This window comes from Sus scrofa, chromosome 14 (assembly GCF_000003025.6).
Source record: "Sus scrofa isolate TJ Tabasco breed Duroc chromosome 14, Sscrofa11.1, whole genome shotgun sequence".
Taxonomy (NCBI): domain Eukaryota; kingdom Metazoa; phylum Chordata; class Mammalia; order Artiodactyla; family Suidae; genus Sus; species Sus scrofa.
In genome coordinates, this window is record NC_010456.5 from 96073626 (window position 1) to 96099716 (window position 26091).

The 26091-nt window shown below is 34.5% G+C and overlaps 1 protein-coding gene across 1 annotated transcript in view; it reads left to right on the forward strand.

The window, feature by feature from the left end:
- The window catches only part of PCDH15 (protocadherin related 15), an 857865-nt gene that overhangs the window by 543458 nt on the left and 288316 nt on the right, over nt 1-26091 (forward strand). The window contains 2 exon segments of the mRNA XM_021073535.1: nt 11030-11236; nt 24958-25092. Coding sequence (XP_020929194.1) covers nt 11030-11236; nt 24958-25092 — 342 coding nt within the window.

A 26091-nucleotide genomic window follows, 5' to 3' on the forward strand; every position in this document is an offset into this window, starting at 1 on the left:
TACTTAAAGGTTAAAAAGAGTAACAATCACTTGTGTTCAGAGGCTAGAACAAATTGGCATAAGCTTTTCCATCAAGGCTTTTTCTGAATGTAATAACTGCCTACAGGCTGGTATGAGAGGAGCCAAAATGCTAGACCCAGTTGATTCTCGAGGGGCTACTGATTGGATAGACTGAGGTCATGTGATGTGCCTGTTTCTGAAAGGTGGATTTTAGGGCTCTGCCCACTGAATCAAGATGCCCAGGTGATTTTTAGGGCACTAAAACTTCAGCACCAACCAATCACTTGGGAACTTGGTGAGACAGGGTAAAAAGAGAATAATAATTAAGGAAACAAACAAATAAATACATATCAAAGGTCTTGACTGAGCCTCCAGGAATCCACCTTAACAGTTACCTCCATGATATTAAGGCATCAGAGAAGGAACAGGGTTTTTGAAACCTCGGTGTTTGAGAAAGACTAGTGAAAAATACATGAAAGAGTGAACCTACTTTGGGGGTCTGCCTTTAATAAATAGATATATTTGAAGACACAAGAACCTGTAATGCTTCAGTATCTTAACAGTGTTTGTTTTACAAGTTACTTCCTAGATCAGCCTTTATTGAATTGTGCCCTTTGGACTTGAGTGGCCATTACTAGTTACCAGTTAACAGTGGTGTGGAGGGAGGGGGAGCCTGTATGCACATTTTGGGAGAGCAAGTTCATAGCGTTTTTTTAGCAACACTTAATTGAAATGCTACTTACAGACAAGAAAGTGTACACTTTGATGAGTTTTCATGAAGTGCAAAAAATACAAACATCCCAGATACCCCATCATTCTCTTTTAGTCATAACTCCTCACATAACATAACATCCAAGAACTCCCGTTACATGACCTTAACAGTATAGATTACTTTTGTCTGTCTTTAATTTTTATAAATAGATTAATGCATTATATTTTTAATTAGAATCTTAAGAGTTTTATGCATTTCCCATTATTTTTTGTTCTGTTTTTACTGTGACTAACTTGTATGTTTCACAATCACACTTCTCATTTGTTAAAGAACTCAATAACAATGTATTGTTATTGCACAAGACAATTTTTAAACAACTTATAAACATTTCATTTTAGGTAAGAGTCCCAGAAATTCCTGTCTGAATCCCAAGACAAACGTTTCTAAATGTTTGGCTATTTGAAAGTTATAAACTAATAATATTGTTAATGCTAATAAATAAAATAAATTGTTCAAAAGCTTAAATATATTTTAATCTAAAATGATTAGGAAAAATGTTAAATGAATGTAATTTCTAATCAGAAAGAGAGACTGGAAGTATATATTTAGCCCTCTGGCAAAATTCTCCAAAACAAACACTCTTTTTATTTTCTACTGAGAGTTGAATTTAGAATCAGAATTAAAAGGCTAAAGAGATCTGTGTAAACTCTGGGAAGCTGAAAGACCTGCCAGTTTTTCAGTCAGCCTCTATGAAAGTAAATAAACAGCCTGTACTTTGCTAGGAGAGACAAACTTGAGAAAGTTCATTCTTTACATATTGAAGGCTTTGCTTAAGAGGAAGATGAGAGCAAGGGGTATGGTGTCCAAGAAATGGTTGGAAGTAAAAGAGCAATTTGAGTTACACTGTAGCCTTATATTCTATTTTTTTCACAATCACTGGTAACACTAATATTTTACTACGTTTTGTTTTTTTACTGTCCGTTTCCAGTATATATTACTTATATGTAATATGTACACTGACTAGATACTAAAAACATTGTCAGTATCAAAGTCTCTTTGCCCTTTTTTCAATGTACTGTTCCTTTCTTATTTTAAAATAATCAAGAAAGTGAAGTAAAAAATTGATGCCTCTACTCATGACAGTATTGTTACTACCAAACCATCTGCTTTAGGATACAGTGAATTGTGCATCCTTTTATTTATTTACTTAGTTTTTTGAAATAAAAAAATACAGTTTTCAAGGGACTGCACTTAAAATTTACATAAAAAGTAAATAAAGATTTCCCCATAGTATTATTCCATCACGCACTAAAACTTTCAGGCTTATTTTCATTGGGGTTTAATGAAATGGGAGATAAAATTTAGAGGTCCATATAGAGAAATGAATGTCCCTAGATCTCAAAACCCAAACTTAATCAGCTAACGTAGTCAAAGACTGTACTAGTGTTACCAAGTGGAGAACTGGATGGAAGGTTTTGTCAATGTTCTCACTTAGGTTTTCCTAGGAAACATGGAAAAAATTTTCATTTAAGAGCAACCTTCATCAGAAATATATATATGTGTGTGTATATATATTAATAAATAATTAAATTTCAATTAATTAAGAACAATGAAATATCAAGAGGATTTGATCTGGACATGTGGACAGTGAGACTAAATTTGTTATGTGTAAAATATTCACATTTATATGCATGCAAAACTTTGTTATGCAACAGTCATAAAAAAATTTTGGTGGCACTCAACCTGCATAGTTGATAATTATATGTAACATCAATTACCAGAAGCTAACTAGGTCTGCTGGTATAGTACCAATGTTTTTTGGAGATATACAGTTTATAATCCAGGAATCTTACTGGTCATCTTTGTTAACCAATAAGACTACAAAGAAAGATTTTCTAGAAATCGAGTTTGGGAATAGCCCAAGCATAAAGTAGCCAGACCTAGAAGGATGTCTCTCCAAATATTCACATTATAAACACTTCAGAAGTTTGAGGAAAGTGGGGATGTCTTGTCCCTATCCAGATATATGAACCAAAATCTTTGTGGGTAGAGTGTGGGAATCCATTTTATAATAGGCTTTCCTACAGATTGTTATGCATGCTAAAGTTTCAGAACCACTGCCCTGAGCGTTTTCCATGATTTTTGAGAGTTACCTGTCATTTACTTTTGACATATAGGGAAATGGCTTGACGTTGGTTTTCCTTCCCCACTCCTTTCATCCATACTTTGTTCCTTCCTTCTCTCCTCCCTTCCTCACCCTCCCCGCCTTCTCCCCCTTTCTTCCTAAAGTTTCTAATATTTGTGAAAAATGGGTCAAGCAGGTCCTAACAACTAGAGATTAAAGGCTTATAGTTTAATAAGAGAGATAGGCAAATAAAGGTGTTAATGCGCTGTAAGAATGCACTCAGTCAGAACCTTGCTAAAATAATCAATTTGTTTCAGTTTGATGAGAAAAGATGTCTAAATCATGTGTTAAGTGAAAAACAAAGTAAATCAGTGCAAACATCTTTGTTTAAACCATTGTCCATTTAAAAACAGCCCCCATATCTAAAAATATATTGGCTTCCTTATATAAGTATTGTATGGAAATGCATGATACATTCTACAAGATTGCAGATTACCTATTCATAGCACTCATTCCTATTGAGAAGGAACCACAATTGGTGAGTGAGGAAGATAGAGTATGGCCCTTTTTATGTGACTGGCAGGAATGTACATCAGTAATATTTATCTCTAGGTAAGCTTGGCCAAATATGAAAAATCTTTAACCTTCACAAAGCCAACTTTTTTTGTTTGTTTTTGTTTTTTGCTTTTTAGGGCCACACCTGTGGTTTATGGAAGTTCCCAGGGTAGGGGTTAAAATGGAGCTGCAGTTGCCGACCACAGCCACAGCAATGCCAGATCCAAGCCACATCTGTGACCCACACCACCACTGAAGGCAACACTGGATCCTTAACCCACTGAGTAAGGCCAAGGATTGAACCCGCATCCTCATGGAAACTACTTGTGTTAGTAATCCACTGAGCCACAACAGGAACTCCCAAAGGCAGCATTCTTATAACTTGAAGTGTTCATGTTATATATTTACAAAAATTCATCCCTGGTTCATTTTATGTTCCACCACCAAACCTTCAATAAATATCTACCAAATGGGGATTAAAATCATGACACCATTCATTTTATTTGTAGAAAATATTTAATGTATGTTAAAGGTGGACATAGCCTATTGAAATGGAAAATACTCAAAATTTATCAAGAAGTATATTTTTGAATTCTTCTATGTACCAAGAACTGACGAAACATTTAACTATGAATGAAACAGACAAATTTATAGTGTCTACCCTCTAGTAGAATTTAAAGGTCTAGTGGAGAATGGTGCTCAGACACTAGTTACAATAAAGTGTTAGGTTTATAGGAGCGTAGGGCAAGGGCATTTACTTTACAATATAACCTCATTTTTCTTTTTCAATATTATAAATATAGGAACAATGAAAAATTATCAGAATTATCAGGATTAAAATATGGTTTTACCTTAACATTTTAGTTGTAGCATTTAATTTACATTTTAATATAAAAATAAAATTCATTACATTAATACAAGTTTTTTTTTTCTTCTAAAGTTTGCTGACATGGACTATTTCTTGGAGTATAAAATCAATAAATTACATATTATCAGATGAGAATATAGAAACTAAAATTATTAATTTTTTTAAAAATTTATGTTTTACCTGTCACTCCAAGCAACAGATTTTCTCTAAATCATTTTTATTTTTTATTTTTTAATTTTTTGCTTTTTAGGGCTGCCCCTGTAGCATATGGAGGTTCCCAGGCTAAGGGTTGAATCTAAGCTGTAGCCACTGGCCTACACCATATACATAGCAGTGAGGGATCCAAGCTGTGTCTGTGACCTATACAACAGATCATGGCAACGTCAGATCTTTAACCCACTGAGGAAAGCCAGGGATTGAACCTATGTCCTCATGGATGCTAATCAGATTCGTTTCCACTGAGCCACAGTGAGAACTCCTCAAAACCTTTTTTTTTTTTAATTTTTAATTTTTTTTGCTTTTTATTTAGGGCCACACCTGCAGCATATGGAGGTTCCCAGGCTAGGGGTCTAATTGGAGCTGTAGCCTCAGTCCTACACCAGAGCCACAGCAACACAGGATCTGAGCCACATCTGTGAGTATACCACAGCTCACAGCAATGCCAGATCCTTGACCCACTGTTTGAACCCGCAACCTTGTGGTTCCTAGTTGGATTTATTTCCACTGCGCCATGAGAGGAACTCCATAAACCATTTTTAGTAACAATAATGCAACTCACTGTTACTGAGCAAGGGAGGGTATTTTTATAAGTATTTTGAATATATGGTGTCGTAGTTCTCACATGATTAATACGATGTCTTGTAAGTTGTCATTTACTGTGATTAAGCGAGAGTAAATGACTTAACAGGTGTTGAGAAGTTAGTTTCATATAGACAAGAAGATAAACATTACTCTGCTAAGCCTCCTTTTTATTACAGAATTGTTTGCTGTTGCAATAATATGTGACTTCCTTACCAAAAAAGTGTATTAATTTATTCATTGTTTATTGATGGCCCACTCAATGTTAGCTACTATAATTAAACCCTGGAAATAAACATGAACAAAATAGTGGCACATTCCTAATATTTTGAAAGTTATATCCTAGTGGAATAATTGTGATTACAAATTAAATACATAAACAGATTTTGAAATATTTTAGATGTTAAGTGGTATAAAAATAGCAAACTACATTGGGAATTCCAGTGCTGGGAATATAATTTAAATGAGGTGGTCAATGTAGGCCATATGGAAAAAGATATGTGATTCATTTGGGTATCTGTGAAACTACCATTTGAGGTAGAGAAACAGCCAGTGCAAATATTGTGAGGCAAGAATATGTCTGATTTTTAGTGGAACAGCATAAAGATGGTATGGTCAGAGCATATTTAGTGAGAAGGAGAATAAATGATATGTGATGAAAGCAGTAAGAAATCAGATCCTGCAGGCCTGAGGCAAACTGAAAACGTTTGAGGGGTTTTAATGAGAGAAGTGACTTGAGCTGACTATTATCTAACAATGTCACTTGGCTACAATTGTGCAAATGGGCTATTGGCAAGAGTAGAAGCTGATGGGGAATTTTAAATCATTCAGGGGGCAGATGTTGGTAGGTTGGTACTTACTGGCGTATCCACGGTGGGAGAGGTAAGAAGTAGGTCCTGCATACATTTTTAAGTTATATTCAATAAAATTTCCTCAAAGATTAGATCTGAAGTGTGAAAAGAACCAAGGATTAAAGGTGACCCCAAGCTTCTTGGCCTGAGCAATGGAAAGAATTGTGCTACTATTAAAAAGACTGTGGAATAGTTTTGTGAGGAAGGAGATGAGAATTCCATTTTTGCAGAGGTTACATTTAAAATGCTTATTAGCTACTGGGTAGCTAATAAAAATTATTTTAAAGTTACTAATAACTATTATAGTTAAATAAAAACTATAATAATTAAACAACCATATATTATTATCATATAATTAAATAGTAACTCTACAGTCACTGTAGTTGTAGTTATCACTTAAGCATAGTTATTATATAAACAGTTGGTATAGATTCTGGACTTCAGAGATCCTGACTGGAGATAGGCAGTGGGAGTCATGACATTAAGGACATTTTTATTTATTTATTTTTTTTTAATTTTTTTTTTTTTGTCTTTTGTCTTTTTTGTTGTTGTTGTTGTTGCTATTTCTTGGGCCGCTCCCGCGGCATATGGAGGTTCCCAGGCTAGGGGTTGAATCGGAGCTGTAGCTACCTACCGGCCTACACCAGAGCCACAGCAACGCAGGATCCGAGCCGTGTCTGCAACCTACACCACAGCTCACGGCAACGCTGGATGGTTAACCCACTGAGCAAGGGCAGGGACCGAACCCGCAACCTCATGGTTCCTAGTCGGATTCGTTAACCACTGCGCCACGACGGGAACTCCACATTAAGGACATTTTTAAAACCATGAGATTAGACAAGATCATCAAGGAAGTAAGTATGAAGAAGAGAAGATGACCATGATCTGATCTGAAGGCCATCCCCATTTTAAGTTGGGGGAAAAAGGGAGAAACTAGAAAAGGAGAATGAGAAGAAATGGATAGTATGGGAAGAAAACTAAGAGAGATTGTTTTAGAAAACTAAGAGAGTCTTTAAAAGATCAATGCTTTAAAGGCAAGAGTTCCTGTCATGGCGCAGCAGAAACAAATTCGACTAGGAACCATGAGGTTACAGGTTCAATCCCTGGCCTCGCTCAGTGAGTTAAGGATAAAGTGTTGCAGTGAGCTGTGGTGTAGGTCGCAGATGCAGCTCAGATCTGGCGTTGCTGTGGTTGTGCCATAGACGGGCAGCTACAGCTCTGATTAGACCCTTAACCTGAGAACCTCCATATTAGACCCCTAACCTGGGAACCTCCATATGCTGTGGGTGCAGCCCTAAAAAATGACAAAAAAAAAAAAAAAAAAAAGACAAAGAAAAGAAATGCAAAAGGTAGGTTAAGGTATGGACTAAGAAAAAACATTGCTTTTAGTAATATAAGTGTCACTGGTGATTTTAAAAATGGCTAAATTTGAGTGGTGACGGCAAAAGCCTGAATGAGGTGGGCTTAGAAAAATTGGAATGAAAGGATAGGCAAAAGTGAACAGATACAATTCAAAAAGCGGACACTTTAGATGCATAGCAAGTAATTCCTGACTTTCCAGGAAAAATTATTTATTTTTTTCTTCCCTAGAATTGATTTAAATCTTGACAATCTTTCCCATTTTCTTTTCTTTTTTTTTTTACCCCTAAATTATTATATCTTACTTGAAGGTATTGAGATCCTGGAGTTTATTAAATTGCTTGCCACCAGCCAATAGGATGAAAGTTATCCCGTATTGTCTTTCCTCTTGTTCAGAGAGCTAAAAAATTATTAATATTTTCCAGTTTTAATATTGAAAATGGAGTAGTTTGTCTCTTTTAATGTTTTGTTCTCCAAAGTAACTAAACAGTATATTTTTTATACTTCCGGTCTTTTCACTTTAATTTTACTTTGGTCTCATTTCTAAAAACGGGACTCATGCCCAGAAATTCTCCAAGCAAAACCTGGCTTTTAAATATAATGTTTAACTTCAACTACAGACTTTGTAGATCTAAATAAGGTTATCTTATGGGATTTGATGATTTTTTCAAATAGCACCTTATTTCATTTGACCTGATTTTTTTTTAAGCTTCTCATGGCATTCAATAGTGATTACAGGGGAACAGAAAAAGACCTTTGAGAATTCCTATTTATATTACATAGAAGAGAGGACTGGATGAAAGATTTCTTGCATGAGCCCTCTAAAGAGGAAAGTATAATAGTATTAATTTAAGTGTCATATTTTAACTCTAATTCAATCTGGGGTATCCACCTTATTAATAGTCTTTTCTACCACTAATTTATCCCATCAGCCTTACATTTGGATGTTCATTTACATTCTCTAAGTTAGAGAAACATGTGGTGAATTTCCCTGCATAGCCTCTCATAAATCAGAAACCTGAGTTTAGGCCCTACTCTGCCTGTTACATGTGGCATGGCCTTAAACATAAAAGTAACCTTTTTGTTTTTGCATCAACACAAAAATATATGTTTTCACATTTAGGGGATCAAAATAGCATAGAGATTAAGAATTTGGACTTTGGAAGTTCCTTTTATGCCTCAGCAGGTTAAGAACCCGACATAGTGTCCATGAGGATGCCGGTTTGATCCCTGGCATCACTCAATAGGTTAAGGATCTGGGGTTGCTTGCATAGGTCACAGATGTTGCTCAGATCCAGTGTTGCTATGGCTGTGACTATGGAGTAGGCTGGCGGCTGCAGTTCTGGTTCAATCTCTAGGCCTGGGAACTTCATGTGCCCCAGGTGAGGCCTTAAAAAGAAAAGAATAAAAGAAAAATGGTATGTGGGCTTTGGAGGCAGATATATGGTTAGCACATCCAAAACACCCCTAAAAGGACAAAATATGTAGTAGCAATCTAACAATATTGGTCATATTAAAAAATAATGTTAGGGGAATAACAGACAGGGCCTTTATATGTTATCTTTAAAGATACGGGAAAATCCGTTGTTTCCATAGATCTAATTTGAGTTTTCTTTTTCTTTTCATTGGATCATTTTGTTTCCATCATGCAAATAATACATGTTTTCCCGGCTTCACAGCTGGCAGTAAAAATTAACAACATACGAGCTGAATGTAAAACAAAAGCTTCTTTCATTGCTGTACAATTTGATTTTTCTTTTCCCTTCACCATCCATAAATTGTGTGTGTTTATTGGGGGAAGGGGACAAATTATAAAATTTGTGACTTTTCATAACATTATTAGTATGTCCAGGATATAACATAATGACTTTAAGAATAATTAAGTACAAAATAAAGGGAGAGAGAAAAAGTTCTGCTCAGAATGACTTGCGTGTATGAACTGATCCTGGTTCAATCAGATCAAGGTCATTGGGTTGGAACCCCATATGGACCAATTAGTTTCAAACAGTGTAAAGGTGATGTTTTTTAGTCATGGATTGTACCTCTGACCCGGGTCAGCTGTGTACAGAAAGCTTGCTGTGTGTCACAGAGGGGACTCCTAGATTATTCATGTCTCAGCGCAAATTAATCACAACTGCTGGATGCAAAGAGTTTATCCATCCTGATGGTGTCAGGAGCACATATAGTTATGAGCGAAGGATACAAAGTTCCAGAAAAGGCTACATATTATTCCAGCACTATTGTCTTTAATGCAGAGCAGAGACTCAGAAATATTTTCTGCCATGAACCACTCTGGCAATCTGCTTTCAGATGAAAATGTAAATACATAAAATAAATTACATAACATTATAAAGGAAATCTAATATATTGAAAGTTATCAAATATTAAAAAACAATGTATTTCTTCTAAATCAACACTTTATATAACATGATTTCACAATGTATTAATTATAATAATTTCAATGTAGTAATTATAATAATTTCAATGTAGTAATTAGCATAAGTGACATTTCAAAGTATTTTTAGTATTAATATGAAGTGAATTTTCTTGGTGCACACTCACTGGTATTACTAAATATCACTATGGTTTGTCACCTACCCTTTCAATTGATGAAAAATGCTAAATTACAACTAGAAAAAGGTGAAAAATTATCTTCTAGAGGCCCAATATTGAACAACCAAAGATATCTATCTGAATTGCTTATAAATGTTCATGGCCAAATGTCATTGTTTTATCTAGGAAAGCACTTCAGGATTTAAAATAAAATATTTAACTTTTAGTTGATTTTAAAATAAAACTATTGCAACAATAGGGGAAATATATCAATAAAAATTATGACAGAATTTGAATTTATTTCAAAAAACATGTATTATATATATATATGTATATACTATAGAATTATACTGATTACTTTTTTCCAAATTTTGGAGGAGATTTTCTAGAAGTCACTTGAGATAAAATCTTCCTTTAAATAAAAATTTTGCATTGCTATATAGTAAGATGAATTTTTAAAAAACAGAAAGTCAATATTTAGTGTTAAGAGTTGGTGTTCACCTATTCATAACATGACTGTGTGGAAATTTCCTAAGACAATTTATTGGAAAAATAAGTTGTCATCAATTTTTAAAAATGAATAGGAGAAAAAAAGCAAGAATTAAAACATATCTCTAATATGGGAATATTAATTTTACTTGAATAACATATTTATGCCTCAGTAACATTTAAATTTCCATTGCTACTAAGAATATCTTATTGAAATCATCTCTGTCCCAACAAATGTAGCCTTAATCTATTAATTTTATGTAGAATTATGAATTATTTGGGGAATTAATTATTAGTATGGAATGAGAAGAGATGAAAGGGATGATAATAAATACAGTATGTTATTTGAGTTATGAATCTTTTTCTCTGTCTTTTATTGAAATGTTTTATCAGCATTAACTCAGTGTCTTCACTTCTTAATTTTCTAACTGTATTTAAACACTGTGATTTCTTATAATATGCAATGACAGATACAAAGTTTATTACAGTGATTTTTTAAAAAAATATGCAATGGGTTTGAGGACAGGAAAGCAAAAATTGGTAAAGCATCTTTGGACTTTCATTTCCTCGTATTTTCCAAGGGTCCTTCAATTTTAAAGAAGTTCTTCTTTCTGGAATGATACCAGTTCAAAAAGAATTCGTATATATAGTATGAGAAATGACACTCCAAAAGGACCCTATAACATATCAAGTGTTAATATTATTTTATTCTTTTTTAGGCCGAACAGGACAATGGCCACCCTCTTCCTGCTTTTGCCAGTCTACATATTGAAATACTGGATGAGAACAATCAGAGCCCGTATTTCACAATGCCCAGTTATCAAGGCTATATTCTGGAATCTGCCCCAGTGGGAGCAACTATTTCCGACAGTCTAAATTTGACCACCCCTCTAAGAATTGTAGCTCTCGACAAGGATATAGAAGATGTAAGTTAAATATATATTGTGCTCTTGTTTTCTTAACACATCTCTCGGTATATTTATGCCAATAGGAGATATTATGAAGACATGGTTACATGAACTATGGAATAGAGAAAAAAAGTGCAAGTGAGAGTCTTGGTGTGGTAATTTCAATTTCATTATCAAGAATATTATTTTTTTTAAAGTAAGTTTGAATCAGCAACTGTTCTTTTTCAGTTTACAGATATTCAGTATAAGGAAGAAAATGAATGTTTCACTTGCAGTTTGCTAAAGTACCAGGGCAATCTTTTTAATTAATATGAGTTAAAAACTATATAATTACAGATAGGGAAAAAGAATGGCATTGCTCAATAAATATAAAAATATCATGAAGGCCGTTCTAGACTGTGATTTGGGGAAATTTTATGATAGTATGTTATTAAAGAAAACACCTTTTGGGGCAGTTGACCCACCCGCACTTCCACTAGTGACTGTGTTGAACTAATACTCTTCCACTCAATGTATCATTGTCCTCTGTTTTTCTGATACTGACACTAGCCAAAGGAATGGGAAATCATCAAGACAGGCAGGTCAGAGTATTTTCCCTCCTTAGCTAGAATGATTGCTATAAGGAAGTAGACAGAAAATCTTTACCAGTTCAGTCAGCGTCCTCCCAGGAACTGAAGGGAAAACAAAATTGGAGCTGGAAGACTTTGGCATCAGGAATTAAAGAAGTGGAGATGACTCTGAAGCCATTGTAACTGAGTTTGCTGACATCAAGGAGAAATCCCATTAGTGGTGGGAAAAAATGGAGCCTGACATTCTCTGTGTGACTGTAGAAAAGTCCTGCTGAGTTCCTGTTTTTTAGGTTACAATATCCCCCAGAACTATACTAATTCCTAAAGATTTTCCTTTTATTCTCTTACCTACCACAGTATTTCCCAAAATATTAAAAAAAAAAAAAATGGCACTTGCAGCTTTCTTTTTTTTTTTTTTTTTTTTTTTTTTTTGCTATTTCTTGGGCCGCTCCCATGGCATATGGAGGTTCCCAGGCTGGGGGTTTAATCGGAGCTGTAGCCTCCTGCCTAGGCCAGAGCCACAGCAACGCGGGACTCGAGCTGCCTTTGCAACCTACACCGCAGTTCACGGCAACGCGGGATCGTTAACCCAGGATCGTTAACCCACCGAGCAAGGGCAGGGACCGAACCTGCAACTTCATGGTTCCTAGTCGGATTCGTTAACCACTGCGCCACGACGGGAACTCTGGCACTTGCAGCTTTAAAAGTCATGACTCAGCAATTTTTCCCATTTCAGTAGTGTCTGATAAAATTTTCTGTGATGATAGAATTATTCTGTACCTATGCTGTCCAATATGGTAGCCACTAAAGATACGTGGCTATAGAGCACATGAAATGTAACTAGACTGAAAATATAATTTTAACATTTTGTGTAATTATTTTGAATGTGAATGGTCACATGTCACTAATTGGACAGGACAGCCCTAGAATGTCCCCCAAATCTTGTTTAGTAAATTGCAAGAGCACTTCCAGATCTTTTTTTTCTTTCTGGAAAATTTTGTAACACTTAGTAGAGGCTGTGATGACCCTTGGGTGTGCTCCACTTCTCAGCAGATATTTTATTTTACTCTATATCTTTCTCTACATTCTTCTCTTTTCTCATCCTGTCTTTTTTGTCCTTCTTAATCTCCCCTCTTCTTTTGTCATGTTTTAAACGATAGCTAACTTACATTGAGTTCTTAACACCTGTCAGACAATATAGTAACTGCTTTATCTTGCATTAATTTCCTTAAATCTCACAGCAAACATAAAAGATGCAGTTTTGCATATTGCAGAAGGGGTTATTTAAGCAATTTTAAATGCCTTACTCTGATCACAGAGTTAATAAATGATGGAGTTGGACCTTGAGCCAAGGTCTATGGGAAATAAAAACATTTATTTTAATCACTAGTCTAGACAGACCCTTTCTATTTTATATAGTCTGACTGCAGTCTTATTCTGATAACAGCTGTTAATGCCTAGAATATCTCCCTAGAAAAGTGCATATACATACACAATATCTCATCCCAGATAAGAGTGTATGGACCCCATAAAATTAAATGGGTTTCATAAGTCACAGGTCATTTAGTGAATACTCACCAGAAAATTCACAGAGCAACCCTTAATAAGTTTTATCCAGGCTAAGCCAACATATTTTGAAGGCCTGGTGATGTCCCACAAATTTTGGTGTGGATTTTACCTCATTTCTTAATTTGAATCTATAATCATCCTTTAATCAGTGACTAGTCAATTTGGAAATATGTAGTAGTTTAAGCCACACCTTCCTGAACACAGTGGTTAGCACAAGTTAAATCCTGATGACAAAATGTTGTTTTACTCTTTCCGTAATAACAAAATGTATGTATTTGTACTTTCTTGGTGCATTTATATTATTTACTGGTTGCATACTAAGTCCTATGCTTGCTTGTGCACTTTCTTATTTTACTGGATTGTCATTCACTTCGAAATGAACAAATGCTAAAATTATATTCTAAGGGACTTTGTAAAAGATAGTGCAACTTACTGCTGAGTTGGGGTGGAGAGAGCACTTTGTGCTTTAGAGTTAGATAGATCCAGGTTTGACTGTGAATCTACCACATGACAGCTGTATAACACTGTGAGCCTTATACTTGACAGTTGCTACCTTTTGTTCAAATGCCTATGATCCAAAAAGATACATGGTTCAGTCACTGCTGCCTTGGTCTGCTCTTCACTTGGGGCTGGTGGGAATGGGGAGGGAGAGAAAAGCTCCTTTAGAAGATGCCATGTAAATTGAGTAGAATAATTGATATGTTTTGTAGACATGTCAAGTAATTCAACAATGCGTATCTGGCCACTTGTTCATCATTTAGATCCATTTACTTTTCAGTAGTACCTGCAGTGAGTGATTGTCTTTAGGTACCTAGAGAGTGAACAAGCATGTCTAATCTCTAGCGACAAAATTTTCTAAAATACTGCATACAAGTTATATATATATCTATACTTCAAGTCCAAAGAATATTAAACAGTTTAATCCAACTTCCTATACTATGTGAAACGTTCTCTGGAAGTCCATTCTTCAGGAATTGATGTTATACTTCATAGCACCATTCAAGCTGAAAACCTAGGAGTTGTCCTTGATTTTTGTTTACTTGTGATAATGAATAAATCTTCAAATTCTCCCTGTTTAGTCATCTGCATCTTTCTTGCCTCTTTTTTCTCTCTATTCTTACAACCTACTCATCTTTTATTAGAATTGATTCCTGATATCCTTTCTTCCATTTTTTCTTGCTCAAATCTATCTTTCACTCAGCCAACTAGAGTTATTTATTCAAAAACTCAATCTGACTATATCACACTTCTGCCTAATATACTTCCATGAAATATATACTTCCAATATACCTCTTCCTGCAGAAGAAATTTTAAGCTCATGTACATGGATTTCTGTTATTTGATACCTGAACATTTATGCAGCCTCATTTTCTGAAACTTCTGTTTCATCTGTAACATTTAGCGACTACTTGTAGTTTCTTGTGTTATGCCAAACCGCTGCCTAATTACCTTTGCTATGTTTTCTTTTTTGAAATTTCATCTTTCATTCCACAAGCTGGCTTGGTTAACTTATGCTCAGAGTTTGGAATTCAGCTCATACATCCCCTCATTTAAGATTCATTTCTAGATTATGCATTCTTTCAGTTGAATTGCATGTCTCTTTTTGGTACATTTCTTTAAAGTTAACCTTATATCACTATATATGTCCTCCCTCATTGAGTTTAAATCCCTTGGGATAGGTCCTAGATCTTAATAATTTTTGTATCTTGACTATCTAACACAGTTCCCAGAACTTAGTAAGTTCTAGTAATTGTTTAATGAGCTAATATGTTCAGGCATGAATAAAAGAATGAAGATATCTGACGAAAACATCTATTCTAATGATATTGAATTAACTGTGTCACAATATGGTCCATTCCATGGTTGAAAAACTAACTTCCAGAAAGTGCTTCATTTTATTTGAAACCAACATTCTAGGAACTCAACCTTTATTCTTTATATCTTCCATTTGACAGTACACAGACTAAATCTTTTGATTAGTGATTGATATGTTTGAAGATTAATTTATGTCCTTCTGAATCCTATTTTTTTTTTCAGGCCAAGTGCTATTTATTTTTAAAAAGTAAAATATAATTCATTGCTAGATTATTTTAAGATCTGAATTAACAAAAGGAAATTTCAAGGCCCTTTCAATTTGCAGGCAAGAATTTTACTACAGGGTAAATTCCAGTAGGTTTTAAATGTCAGAATTAATGAAATTAATCAGCATAGGGATAAAGAACTGTCACCTCATACAGGTGTTGCTAACAGAAATGGAGATAAAGCATCAAGCATGAAAAGAGAAGTTGTCACTTCAGGAGTTGGTTTTCCTGAGCAGACCTCTGCCACAAGGCAGATGCCAAGAAGAGGACAGACTTAGATCTGTTTCTCTAAAAATTAAGTTGTTTTCTTCCATCAATTCAGTAGAAAGTAAGACAAAGTTTTAGGATATAGGAGCAGAGATATGTGATTTGTGATGTTATTAGCAGCATATATTTGAGTGAGAAGGAATCTTGTCTTTTTTTTTTTTGGTTTCTTTAAGGCTGTACCAGTGGCATATGGAGTTTCCCAGGCTAGGGGTCCAGTTGGAGCTGTAGCTGCTGATCTGCGCCAGAGCCATAGCAACACAGGATCTGAGCCATGTCTGCAACCTATCCCACAGCGCACAGTAACGCTGGATCCTTAACCCACTGAGTGAGGCCAGGGATGGAACCTACATCCTCATGGATGCCAGTTAGGTTCATTAACTGTTGAGCTATGACGAGAACTCCAGAGTGAGAAAGATCTTAATGTCCAGGGAAACTGAGAAAAACTAAATGAAAATACTTGTACTAATGTACCTTTTCTGTAGATATCAACGTATACATGTAATATATACGTGAATCACATTTATAAGTTTTCTCAACCATTATTACCTTGTAGTTACAAAATAGTTCAGAATATAGGTAGAGCAGGTAATGCACAAGAGACATGTCTGTTACAACCAGATTTTTCAGTGGAAGAATCACTAAAGCTTAGTTATTGAATTCTGGTTTAAAAAAAAAAACAGAGAATAATAATTATTATTTTGAGGTTATGCTTTTGGCTTGCAATTCCATGTCAATTCAAATCCCTGTATTGTGTTATTATTTCAAAATAAATATATCTTTGAAATGTAATATAATACATTCTTAAAGGTATAATAATGTACCTATACACTTTATAAATATTGTTATACTATCATATATATGCTATGTTGTATCAGAATACTAAGAAAAAATACACCTTGGAAAAAATTATTAGTTTAAATGTACTAAATATTTTTGTTTGTCCGTTGCTTCGTTAATTTTACTAGTGGACACTTATATGCCATATATAGTTGAGGTCATTTATAGTTACACTTTTTAATTTAATATTTAATTTGTACATAGGTTCTACCTGGTGGAGTTCCTGTAGGTACTAGTTGTTAATTTTGTGTTCTTTTGTTGATTGGTGTGGTTCATTTCCTTGTTCTCTTTCCTTTCTACTAAAAAAAAACCAAAAAAACAAAAAACAAAAAAACAGAAAAAGCAGTTACTTCACTTATAAAGACCCCAAACTATTAATATGATGTAAATAAATTTAAATTATGTATGTATTTTAATAGTAATAATTTAAATTTATTTACATCTTATTGATTTTAATATTTTGAAATTATAGAGAATCCAAACTGAATGTGGACTTAAAAATTATTTAATTATTTTTTTTTAGTCCATAAAACATTAATAATTCATAACCACATTCTTTCAGCAAGATTCTAACCTTGGGGTTGAAACTTTTTGAACAAGGTACTTCAGAGCAGTACTGTCAACTAGTTCAAACTGTCAGATGAGATTAAATTTTTATCATTTTCTTGTTATGCTTTGCAGCATATGTATGCACATAAGTATGCATACATATATGTGTACACATATAAATTACTGTGCTGTGTGTGCATGTATATGAGAATGAACACAATCTTGTTTGTGTAAGTGTGATATCATCTTTTGAGTCTCCTTGGAAACCCAAAGTTGGTTTTAAATCCAATAAACTGTCATACTTGAATGTATTTCTTCTATGTGATGGGATTTTTAAATTTAAGATTCATCTGTTAGGTTTCCTTTGTGTTTCTATTTGTGTTCTCTTTATTCATTTTATCCATACTCTGAGTAAATATCAGAGTTTATTTTAACCTCCCAGAAAATGACACAAAAATAAACAAAATAATATATTCTGGTATATTCTGAATGTATACTTTACAGTAAAATTAAGTTAAATTAAATTACCTTATTTCAGGATAAAAAGATTATTATATTAATCAGCCTTCTGTGTACATTTTGTCTTTTTTTTTTTTTTTTTTTTTTTTTGCTATTTCTTGGGCCGCTCCTGCGGCATATGGAGGTTCCCAGGCTAGGGGTCTAATCGGAGCCGTAGCCACCAGCCTACACCACAGCCACAGCAACGCAGGATCTGAGCCTCGTCTGCAACCTACACCACAGCTCACGGCAACGCCAGATTGTTAACCCACTGAGCAAGGACAGGGACCGAACCTGCAACGTCATGGTTCCTAGTCAGATTCGTTAACCACTGCGCCACGACGGGAACTCCTGTGTACATTTTGATGTAGAAAAACAATATTTATTTTAAATAAACTTATAGACACAAACACTGCATAAAATATACTGTCTCTGTCAGAAGAATAAGCCAGAACATTATCATCTATTTCCACTTATAGTATACCACACTTGAAACTAGTACTATCCTTACAAACGAGTGATAACTGGTAAACATTTCCAAATCTGCCTTTTTAAATTCTTGGACTTAAATACCCAAACAGGAGTTCCCTTCATGGCTCAGCAGTTAATGAACCTAAGATCCATGAAGATATGGGTTCAATCCCTGGCCCCGCTAGTGGGTTAAGGATCTGGCATTGCCATGAACTGTGGTCTAGGTCATAGACATGGCTCAGGTCCCAAGTTGCTGTGGCTGTGGCGTAGATGGGCAGCTACAACTCCAATTGGACCCCTAACTTGTGAACCTCCATATGCCTTAGGTGTGGCCCTAAAAAGCAAAAAAAAAAAAAAATAATAAAAATAAATAAATAAACCCAGACACTCATCGACAGTACCTATGTGATGGGTGCTATATTACATAGATTTTAAAAGGTTGCTATTTTAAATGTTAATAAACTTAAAAATTTATATCTTAGAAATTAAATGTGCAGGTTAAATTAGAATTAGCTGTAATATGCCTTGTGCAATACAACCATTATGTATTATTATTTTATACATATATAAATCAATCTGAAGTTCTGGAAAATCTTATTTTAGTCTCCAGCTAGTTATTATAAAAGGACTTGAAGTGAAGACAATTAAGTTATCAAAAGGTGTTTAATGCTTCTAGTTATCAAATATGACAGTCTGTTTATGAAGTCCTGATAATCATCTTAAAATGGGAAGCACTTAACAATGAAAATCTTGTTGCTTTCATTAATTGGTTATCAGTGTAGTTTGTGACATAAACATATTCTACTGCAATCACGTATGCATACACTGGTTTACAACCCAACACTCATTGAAGTAATGCATTCCTGGTATTAAAAAATGCTTAAAACTTAGTGAGTGTATGAATGAATATATCTTAACAAATTTACTAACAGATACCACAGTTGAAAGGAAGAAGAGAAATTGAGAGGGAATTGGTTATAAAGTAGAGAGTGGTTAAAATAATTAAACAAAGAGAAAATAATAAATATTTGGTAAGCAAATCAAGTAGCGAGTCTTGCTCAGCTTGAATTAGTTGTAGTGTAAAATATGAGTAAAAGATACTCTTTTCATTTGACCATTTTTGGCACACTCAGAAGAAAATATATGGATTTAAAAACCTAGTGATTTTTACCTTGATAAGTAAAATCAGGGATAAATACCAAAAAAGGGCAAGCACTAATACTTAGTGGTTTTTTTTTTTCATTTAAACTGTGTGCTAACATTTATGATTATTTAAAAATGATACTATAAACTAAAAACAACCTATAGTATAGCACAGAGAAATCTATTAAATATTCTTTAGTAACCTATATGGGAAAAAAAGAATGTATATGTATGACTGATTCACTTTGCTGTATACATGAAACTAACACAACATTGAAGGTCAACTATATATACCCCAATAAAATTAAAAAAAAGAACATTATGGAAAGGTTGTGCTAATTCTAGTGAAAATGCTGGCATGAAAGAATGTCAGAGTGATTTGAATGTCCATATCATACTGACAATAATAAAGTCATGATAAAACTACAAAAAAATGTAATAATTGCATTTTATGACAGTTGACTTTATAAAAAAAAGAAGAATCCCCAAAATGTGGTTTGAAATATATTTTTTAATTTTTAATATTTTATTGAATATAGTTTATTTACAATGTTTTGATAATTTCTGCTATAAAACAGATCCAGTTGTACATATACACACATCTTTTTTTTTTAAGATTCTTTTCACATATATTATTTGCAGAATATTGGGTAGAGTTCCCCATGCTATACAACAGGTACCCATTGGCCAGTTATTCCGTATGCCACAGCGTGCATATGCCAACCCCAAACCTCTAGTCCTTCCCTCCCTGCTACCTGTCCCCTTTGGCAACTATAAATTGGTTTGTTTTCAAAGTCTGTTGGTCTGTTTCTGTCCTGAAAATAAGTACATTTGTATCCTTTCTATCTTTTTTAGATTCCTATGTTATATTATATGATGGTTGTCTTTTTAATAGCTGACTAGTATGATAATCTCTAAATCCACCCATGTTGCTGCAAAGCGTTTTATTTATTTATTTATTTTGCTTTTTAGGACCACATATGTGGCATATGAAAGTTCCCAGGCTAAGGATCAAATTGGAGCTGGCCACAGCTACAGTCACAGAATTTCGAGATCTGAGCCATATCTGCAAGCTACACAACAGCTCATGGCAATGCTGGACCACTGAGCAAAGCCAGGGATATAACCCACATCCTCAAGGATACTAGTCAGGTTTGTTACCACTGAGCCACAGTCAGAATTCCTGTGTGGACTTTTTGATGATGACCATCTGGCTTGTGTAAGGTAATTTTGATTTGCATTTCTCTAATAACTAGGGATGTTGAACATTTTTTTTCCTGTGTTTTTTGGCCATCTATATGTCTTCTTTGTAGAAATGTCTGTTTAGATCTTCTGCCCATTTTTTTTTGGATTGTTTCTTTTTGACATTGAGCTATATGAGTGATTTTTAAATTTTGGAGATTAATTCCTTGTCAGTTGCTAATTTGCAAAGATTTTCTCCCATTCTGTGGGTTGTCTTTTTGTTTTGTTTATGGTTTCCTTTGCTGTGGAAAAACTTTTAAATTTAATTAGGTTCCATTTATTATTGTTTTTATTTTTATTACTCTAGAAAGTAGATCTAGGAAGATATTGCTGTGATTTATGTCAGAGAGAGTTCTAAGAGTTTTATAGTATCTGATATATCTAGGTCCTTAATCCATTTTGAGTTTTTTTTGTGTATGGTGTTAGAGAATGTTCTAATTTCATTCTTTTATATGTAGCTGTCAGTTTTTATCAGCACCACTTACTAAAGAGGCCATCTTTTTTCTGTTGTATAGTCTTGCCTCCTTTGTAGTAGATTAGTTGACCATAGGTATGTGAGTTTCTTTCTGGGCTTTTTATCCTGTTCCATCAATCTATATTTCTGTTTTTGTGCCAGTACTGTACTGTTTTTATGATTGTAGCTTTGTAGTATAGTCTACATTCAGGATACCTGATTCCTCCAGCTCCGTTTTTCTTTCTCAGGATTGCTTTGGCTATTCGGGGTCTTTTCTGTTTCCATACAGATTTTTTTTTTTGGTCTTTTTGTCTTTTTAGGGCTGCACCTGTGGCATATGGAGTTTCCCAGGCTAGGGGTCTTATCAGAGCTGTGGCTGCCAGCCTACACTAGAGCTACAGCAATGCCAGATCCGAGCCTCATCTGAGAACTACACCACAGCTCATGGCAATGCCAGATCCTTAACCCACTGAACGAGGCCAGGGATTAAACCTGCAACCTCATGGTTCCTAGTTGGATTCATTTCCACTGCACCACGACAGGAACTCCTGTGGCCATATAAATTTTAAAAAATTTTGTTATAGTTCCGTAAAAAATTCCATTGATAATTTCATAGGGATTATGTTGAGTCTGTAGATTGCTTTGGGTAGCATAATCATTTGACAACACTGAATCTTCCAATCTAAGAGCATGGTATATTTAAACAATAAAAAAGGGCAAACACACTTACTTAGTTTTTTTTTAATTAGTTGAGATTGCATACTAACATTTGTGACCATTTAAAAAATAATAAACTACCAAGAATCTACTATATAGCACAGGGAAATCTACTCAATATTCTGTAATAACCTATGTGGGGAAAAAGAATGCATATCTGTAACTGATTCACTTTGCTGTATACCAAAAATGAACACAACAATGTAAATCAACTGTACTCCAACTGTATTTTATTTTCAAGAAAATAAAGAACATTATGGAAAGGTTGTGTTAATTCCAGTGAGGCTGTTGACATTAAAGATTGTCAAAGTGATTTGAATATCTATATCATACCAACAATAATAAAGTCATGATAAAACTACAATAATAGTAATAGTTGAATTTTATGACAATTGACTCTAAAGTATAACAAAATAAGAAGAATCACCAAAATATGGTTCAAAAATGTGTTTTAATATGTATATTATAATTTACTTTTATTTATTTATTTATTTACTTACTTACTTATTTGTCTTTTTAGGGCTGCGCCCCCTGCATATGGAGTTTCCCAGGCTAGGGGTCGAATCAGAACTGTAGCCACTGGCCTACACTATAGCCACAGCAATGCAGGATCTGAGCTGTGTCTGCAACCCATACCACAGTTTGGGACAACACCAGATCCCCAAGCCACTGAGTGAGGCCAGGGATCAAACCTGTGTGCTCATTGATACTAGTCAGATTCATTTCCACTCAGCCATCTATCTTTTTATCAACTAATGTATTTGATTAATAGATTAATACCCTATTTCCTAGCCATGCTTAGCTGAAATGAGAACAGCTAAGGTACCTATTGGAAAATATCTGTGTCAAGACTCCTGACTTTTTACAACTCTTAAAAATTTTGATTATTTTATAGTAAAGGGACCAATGGAATTATCATCTATGGTATTAATTTTTTTATTGTTTCAGAATAAATGTAGCACATTGACCATATCAAAATCATGGACACAGTAGCTATCGTAACATAGCTAAGTTATATCTCCTAAGGAGATTTTGCAAAGACAGGACTGATATCAGGTCCAAATGAAACTATTCATTTTAAGTTTATTGGATTATACATCTTGAAGCTTTAAGTAGATGTATAGATTAAAGTATCTATAAATCAAACCATGGACACCTTTTAATAGCACTGTGGGAGTTCCCATGTGGCTCAGTTGGTTAAGAACCTGATGTTGTCTCTGTGAGGATGCAGGTTCTATCCCTGGCCTCACTCAGTGAGTTAAAGATTTGACATTGTTACAAGCTGTGGCACAGGCCACAGCTGCAGTTCCAATTCAATCCCTGGCTCAGGAACTTCTATATGCCACAGGTATGTCTGTCAAAAGAAAAAAAAGTAGTAGTGTTGTTTTTCAACTTTCTCATTTTTACGTAGTTTTTTGTTTGTTTATGTTTTTACCTTTTTAGGTCCACACCAATGGCATATGGAGGTTCCCAGGCTAGGGGTTGAATGAGAGCTGTAGCTACTGGCTTACGCCACAGTTCACGGCAACGCCAGATCCTTAACCCACTGGGCAAGGCCAGGGATCAAACCTGTGCCCTCATGGATGCTAATCAGATTCATTTCCACTGAACCATGATGGGAACTCCTACTTAGAGACTTTTAAAATGTGAGCTCTAATATATATTTTTTAAATCAACAATGTGTTTAATAATTCTACCCTCAGCCTTTGATATCAAACTTAAAAAATAACCTGTGATATTATAGTTTACATCATTATATTTTAAAAGTTGTCATAATCTATAAACACCTTATCTCCTTGTATCATTCCTGTTCCTATTTTTCCATAGCCTTCTAGGTAGCCCAGTCTTTCTCACTCTTCCTTTTATACTTGCCACACCTTCCTTGGTATTCCACTACACACAAACACCAATCCAGGCCTCCCCCATGTATGTCTTTGTTCTTTCTCTGAGTTGCAGAGATTAATACTTTATCTTTCATGGAGGTCAATGAGATTGTAAAGGATTTCCAATGTCTAGTTAATTACCTCTGTTTTTAACTTTCACAATCACTTTCTCTATGTTTATATCATTTTTTCTAAAGTCTTTTATCAGACACCTATGGTCAATTCATATATTTTGAATTTAATCATCTGAAATATTTTAATTAAAATCAATATTATGTTTTCTCTTAGCGAATCTTTAAGGTATTAATATGAGAAAGAGAAAATACAGTATTTATAGGTGATGAATTATACATAACCAATTTGATTTCTATTTTACATTAAACATGAGAGCAGGATAATAATATGCCTATACACAGTTTATTACTACAAACAAAGTAATGATTATACTGCTAAAATTCTGGGATTTAGTTTCCTTTTCTTACACTTATTTCTTATTTCTTGATTGAAGTGAAGTTCTGAAAATACTGATATTAAATAATGAGTGTATTCAATTGGATTGTTTTATTCTCCTTCCTCCTATTTTTCATTTTATTCACCTTAGTTATATGAGTTCTTATTTAAGTATTTTATTTTCTACAAAATGAGTAATTGTCTTTGGACAGTTTTGCTCAGTTGTGAGTAGATATATAGTTAAATATCCCTTTAGAAATTATTTTTTTATTATTAAAGTATGGTTGATTTACAATGTTGTGCCAATTTCAGGTATATAGCAAAGTGGCTACGTCATATGTATACATACATATATATGTCTGTGTGTGTGTGTGTGTGTATATATATATATACATGTATTATACACACCATATATATACACACACACACACACATACACATAAACACACATACCTTTTCTTATATTATCTTCCATCACAGCCTATTCCAAGAGATTGGATATAGTTCCTTGTGCTACAGAGTAGGATCTCATTTCTTATCCTTTTTTTTTTTTTTTCCAGGGCCTCACCTGCAGCATATGGAGGTTTCCAGGTTAGGGGTAGATTCGGAGCTCTAGCTGCCAGCCTACACCACAGCCACAGCAAAACACGGGATCCGAGCCGTGTCTGCGACCTACACCACAGCTCATGGCAACGCCTGATCCCTAAGCCACTGAGTGAGCCCAGGGATCGAACCTGCGTCCTCATGGATGCCAGTCAGATTCATTAACCACTGAGGTATGATGGGAACTCCTTATCCATTCTAAATGTAATAGTTTTCATCTGCTAACCCCAAAATCCCAGGCCATCCCATTCTTCCCCTCCTCCTTGGCAACCACAAGTCTGTTATCTTTAGGAATTCTTAATAGCTATACTTATCTGTAGTAAACTTGAAAAACTAATTTCTGGGTAATGAACTAATAGCTTCATTATTTATTTAACATTTTAAATAATCACTTTTTTTTTTTAAGACAAAAGACCCAGAGCTTCACCTTTTTCTGAATGATTATACTTCAGTCTTCACTGTCACACAGACTGGAATCACTCGCTACCTCACCTTGCTTCAACCTGTGGACAGGGAAGAACAGCAAATTTACACCTTTTCGGTAAAGACATTTTGTGTGCATGTGTGCGTGTGTATGCAAGAGAAAGAGATTTCTGTTTAAAACTGTAAAGCTCAATTATTTGAAAAGAAAAATGCAATTTCCTTAAGTAAAATCATAGAGATATAAGTAATAAAAAATTCTTCATGTTTATTTCTCTTTTTTCTGTTTGTAAGTTTGTTGTTTGTCTAGTTTTGTTAGTATTTTTTTTCCAACAGAATAAAAACAAATTTGAGATGGAAACAAGAAAATGGAAATCTCATTCTTCACCATAGACTCATAACTGACTTAAATTGAGATATTGTAAATTGGAATCAACAAAGTAAAGAATTATTTTCTAACATTTATTTACTTGTTTATTCATCTATTTTCAATTTTGTCCTAGTGTTAGGCCAGTGGTTCTCACTGGGGATGATACCTGCACCCAACACCATCCCCATCCTGCCCTTCCCCAGGCCATTTTGCAATATCCGGATATGTTCTTGGTTGTTACTCTGATGAAGATGTGCTTTCGGCATCTGGTGGGTAGATACCGAAGATGCTGCTAAACCTCTTATGATACACAGGATGGTCCATCACAACAAAAATTCCTAGGTTAGGTTAACCAAACACACACACACACATGCACGCACACACAGAAAGATTATTAAAGCTGTGATTGTAAATACTTCTCATGATATAGAAACACACATACGTGTGTGTGTGTGTGTGTGTGTGTGTGTATTAGGGTTGAGAGTTAAATAGAGGAAGCTATATTTATTATCCAAATTTATGAGCTACATTTTATTCAAACATAAGAGAAAAATGAGCTGATAGAAAAGTGCGGGTATGGAACTTGGATAGTGGTTCTTCTGGAGAAGCTTACACAGCAGACTCATAGCATCCAGAAAATCTGAAGTCCACAGTTAAAACTTTGATACAGAGTGGATTTCAGAAGTCATTCAGAACAAGGATAGTAGTGTTATAGCCCTGATTTTTGTGAGACCTTCTTTAAAAGTTAAT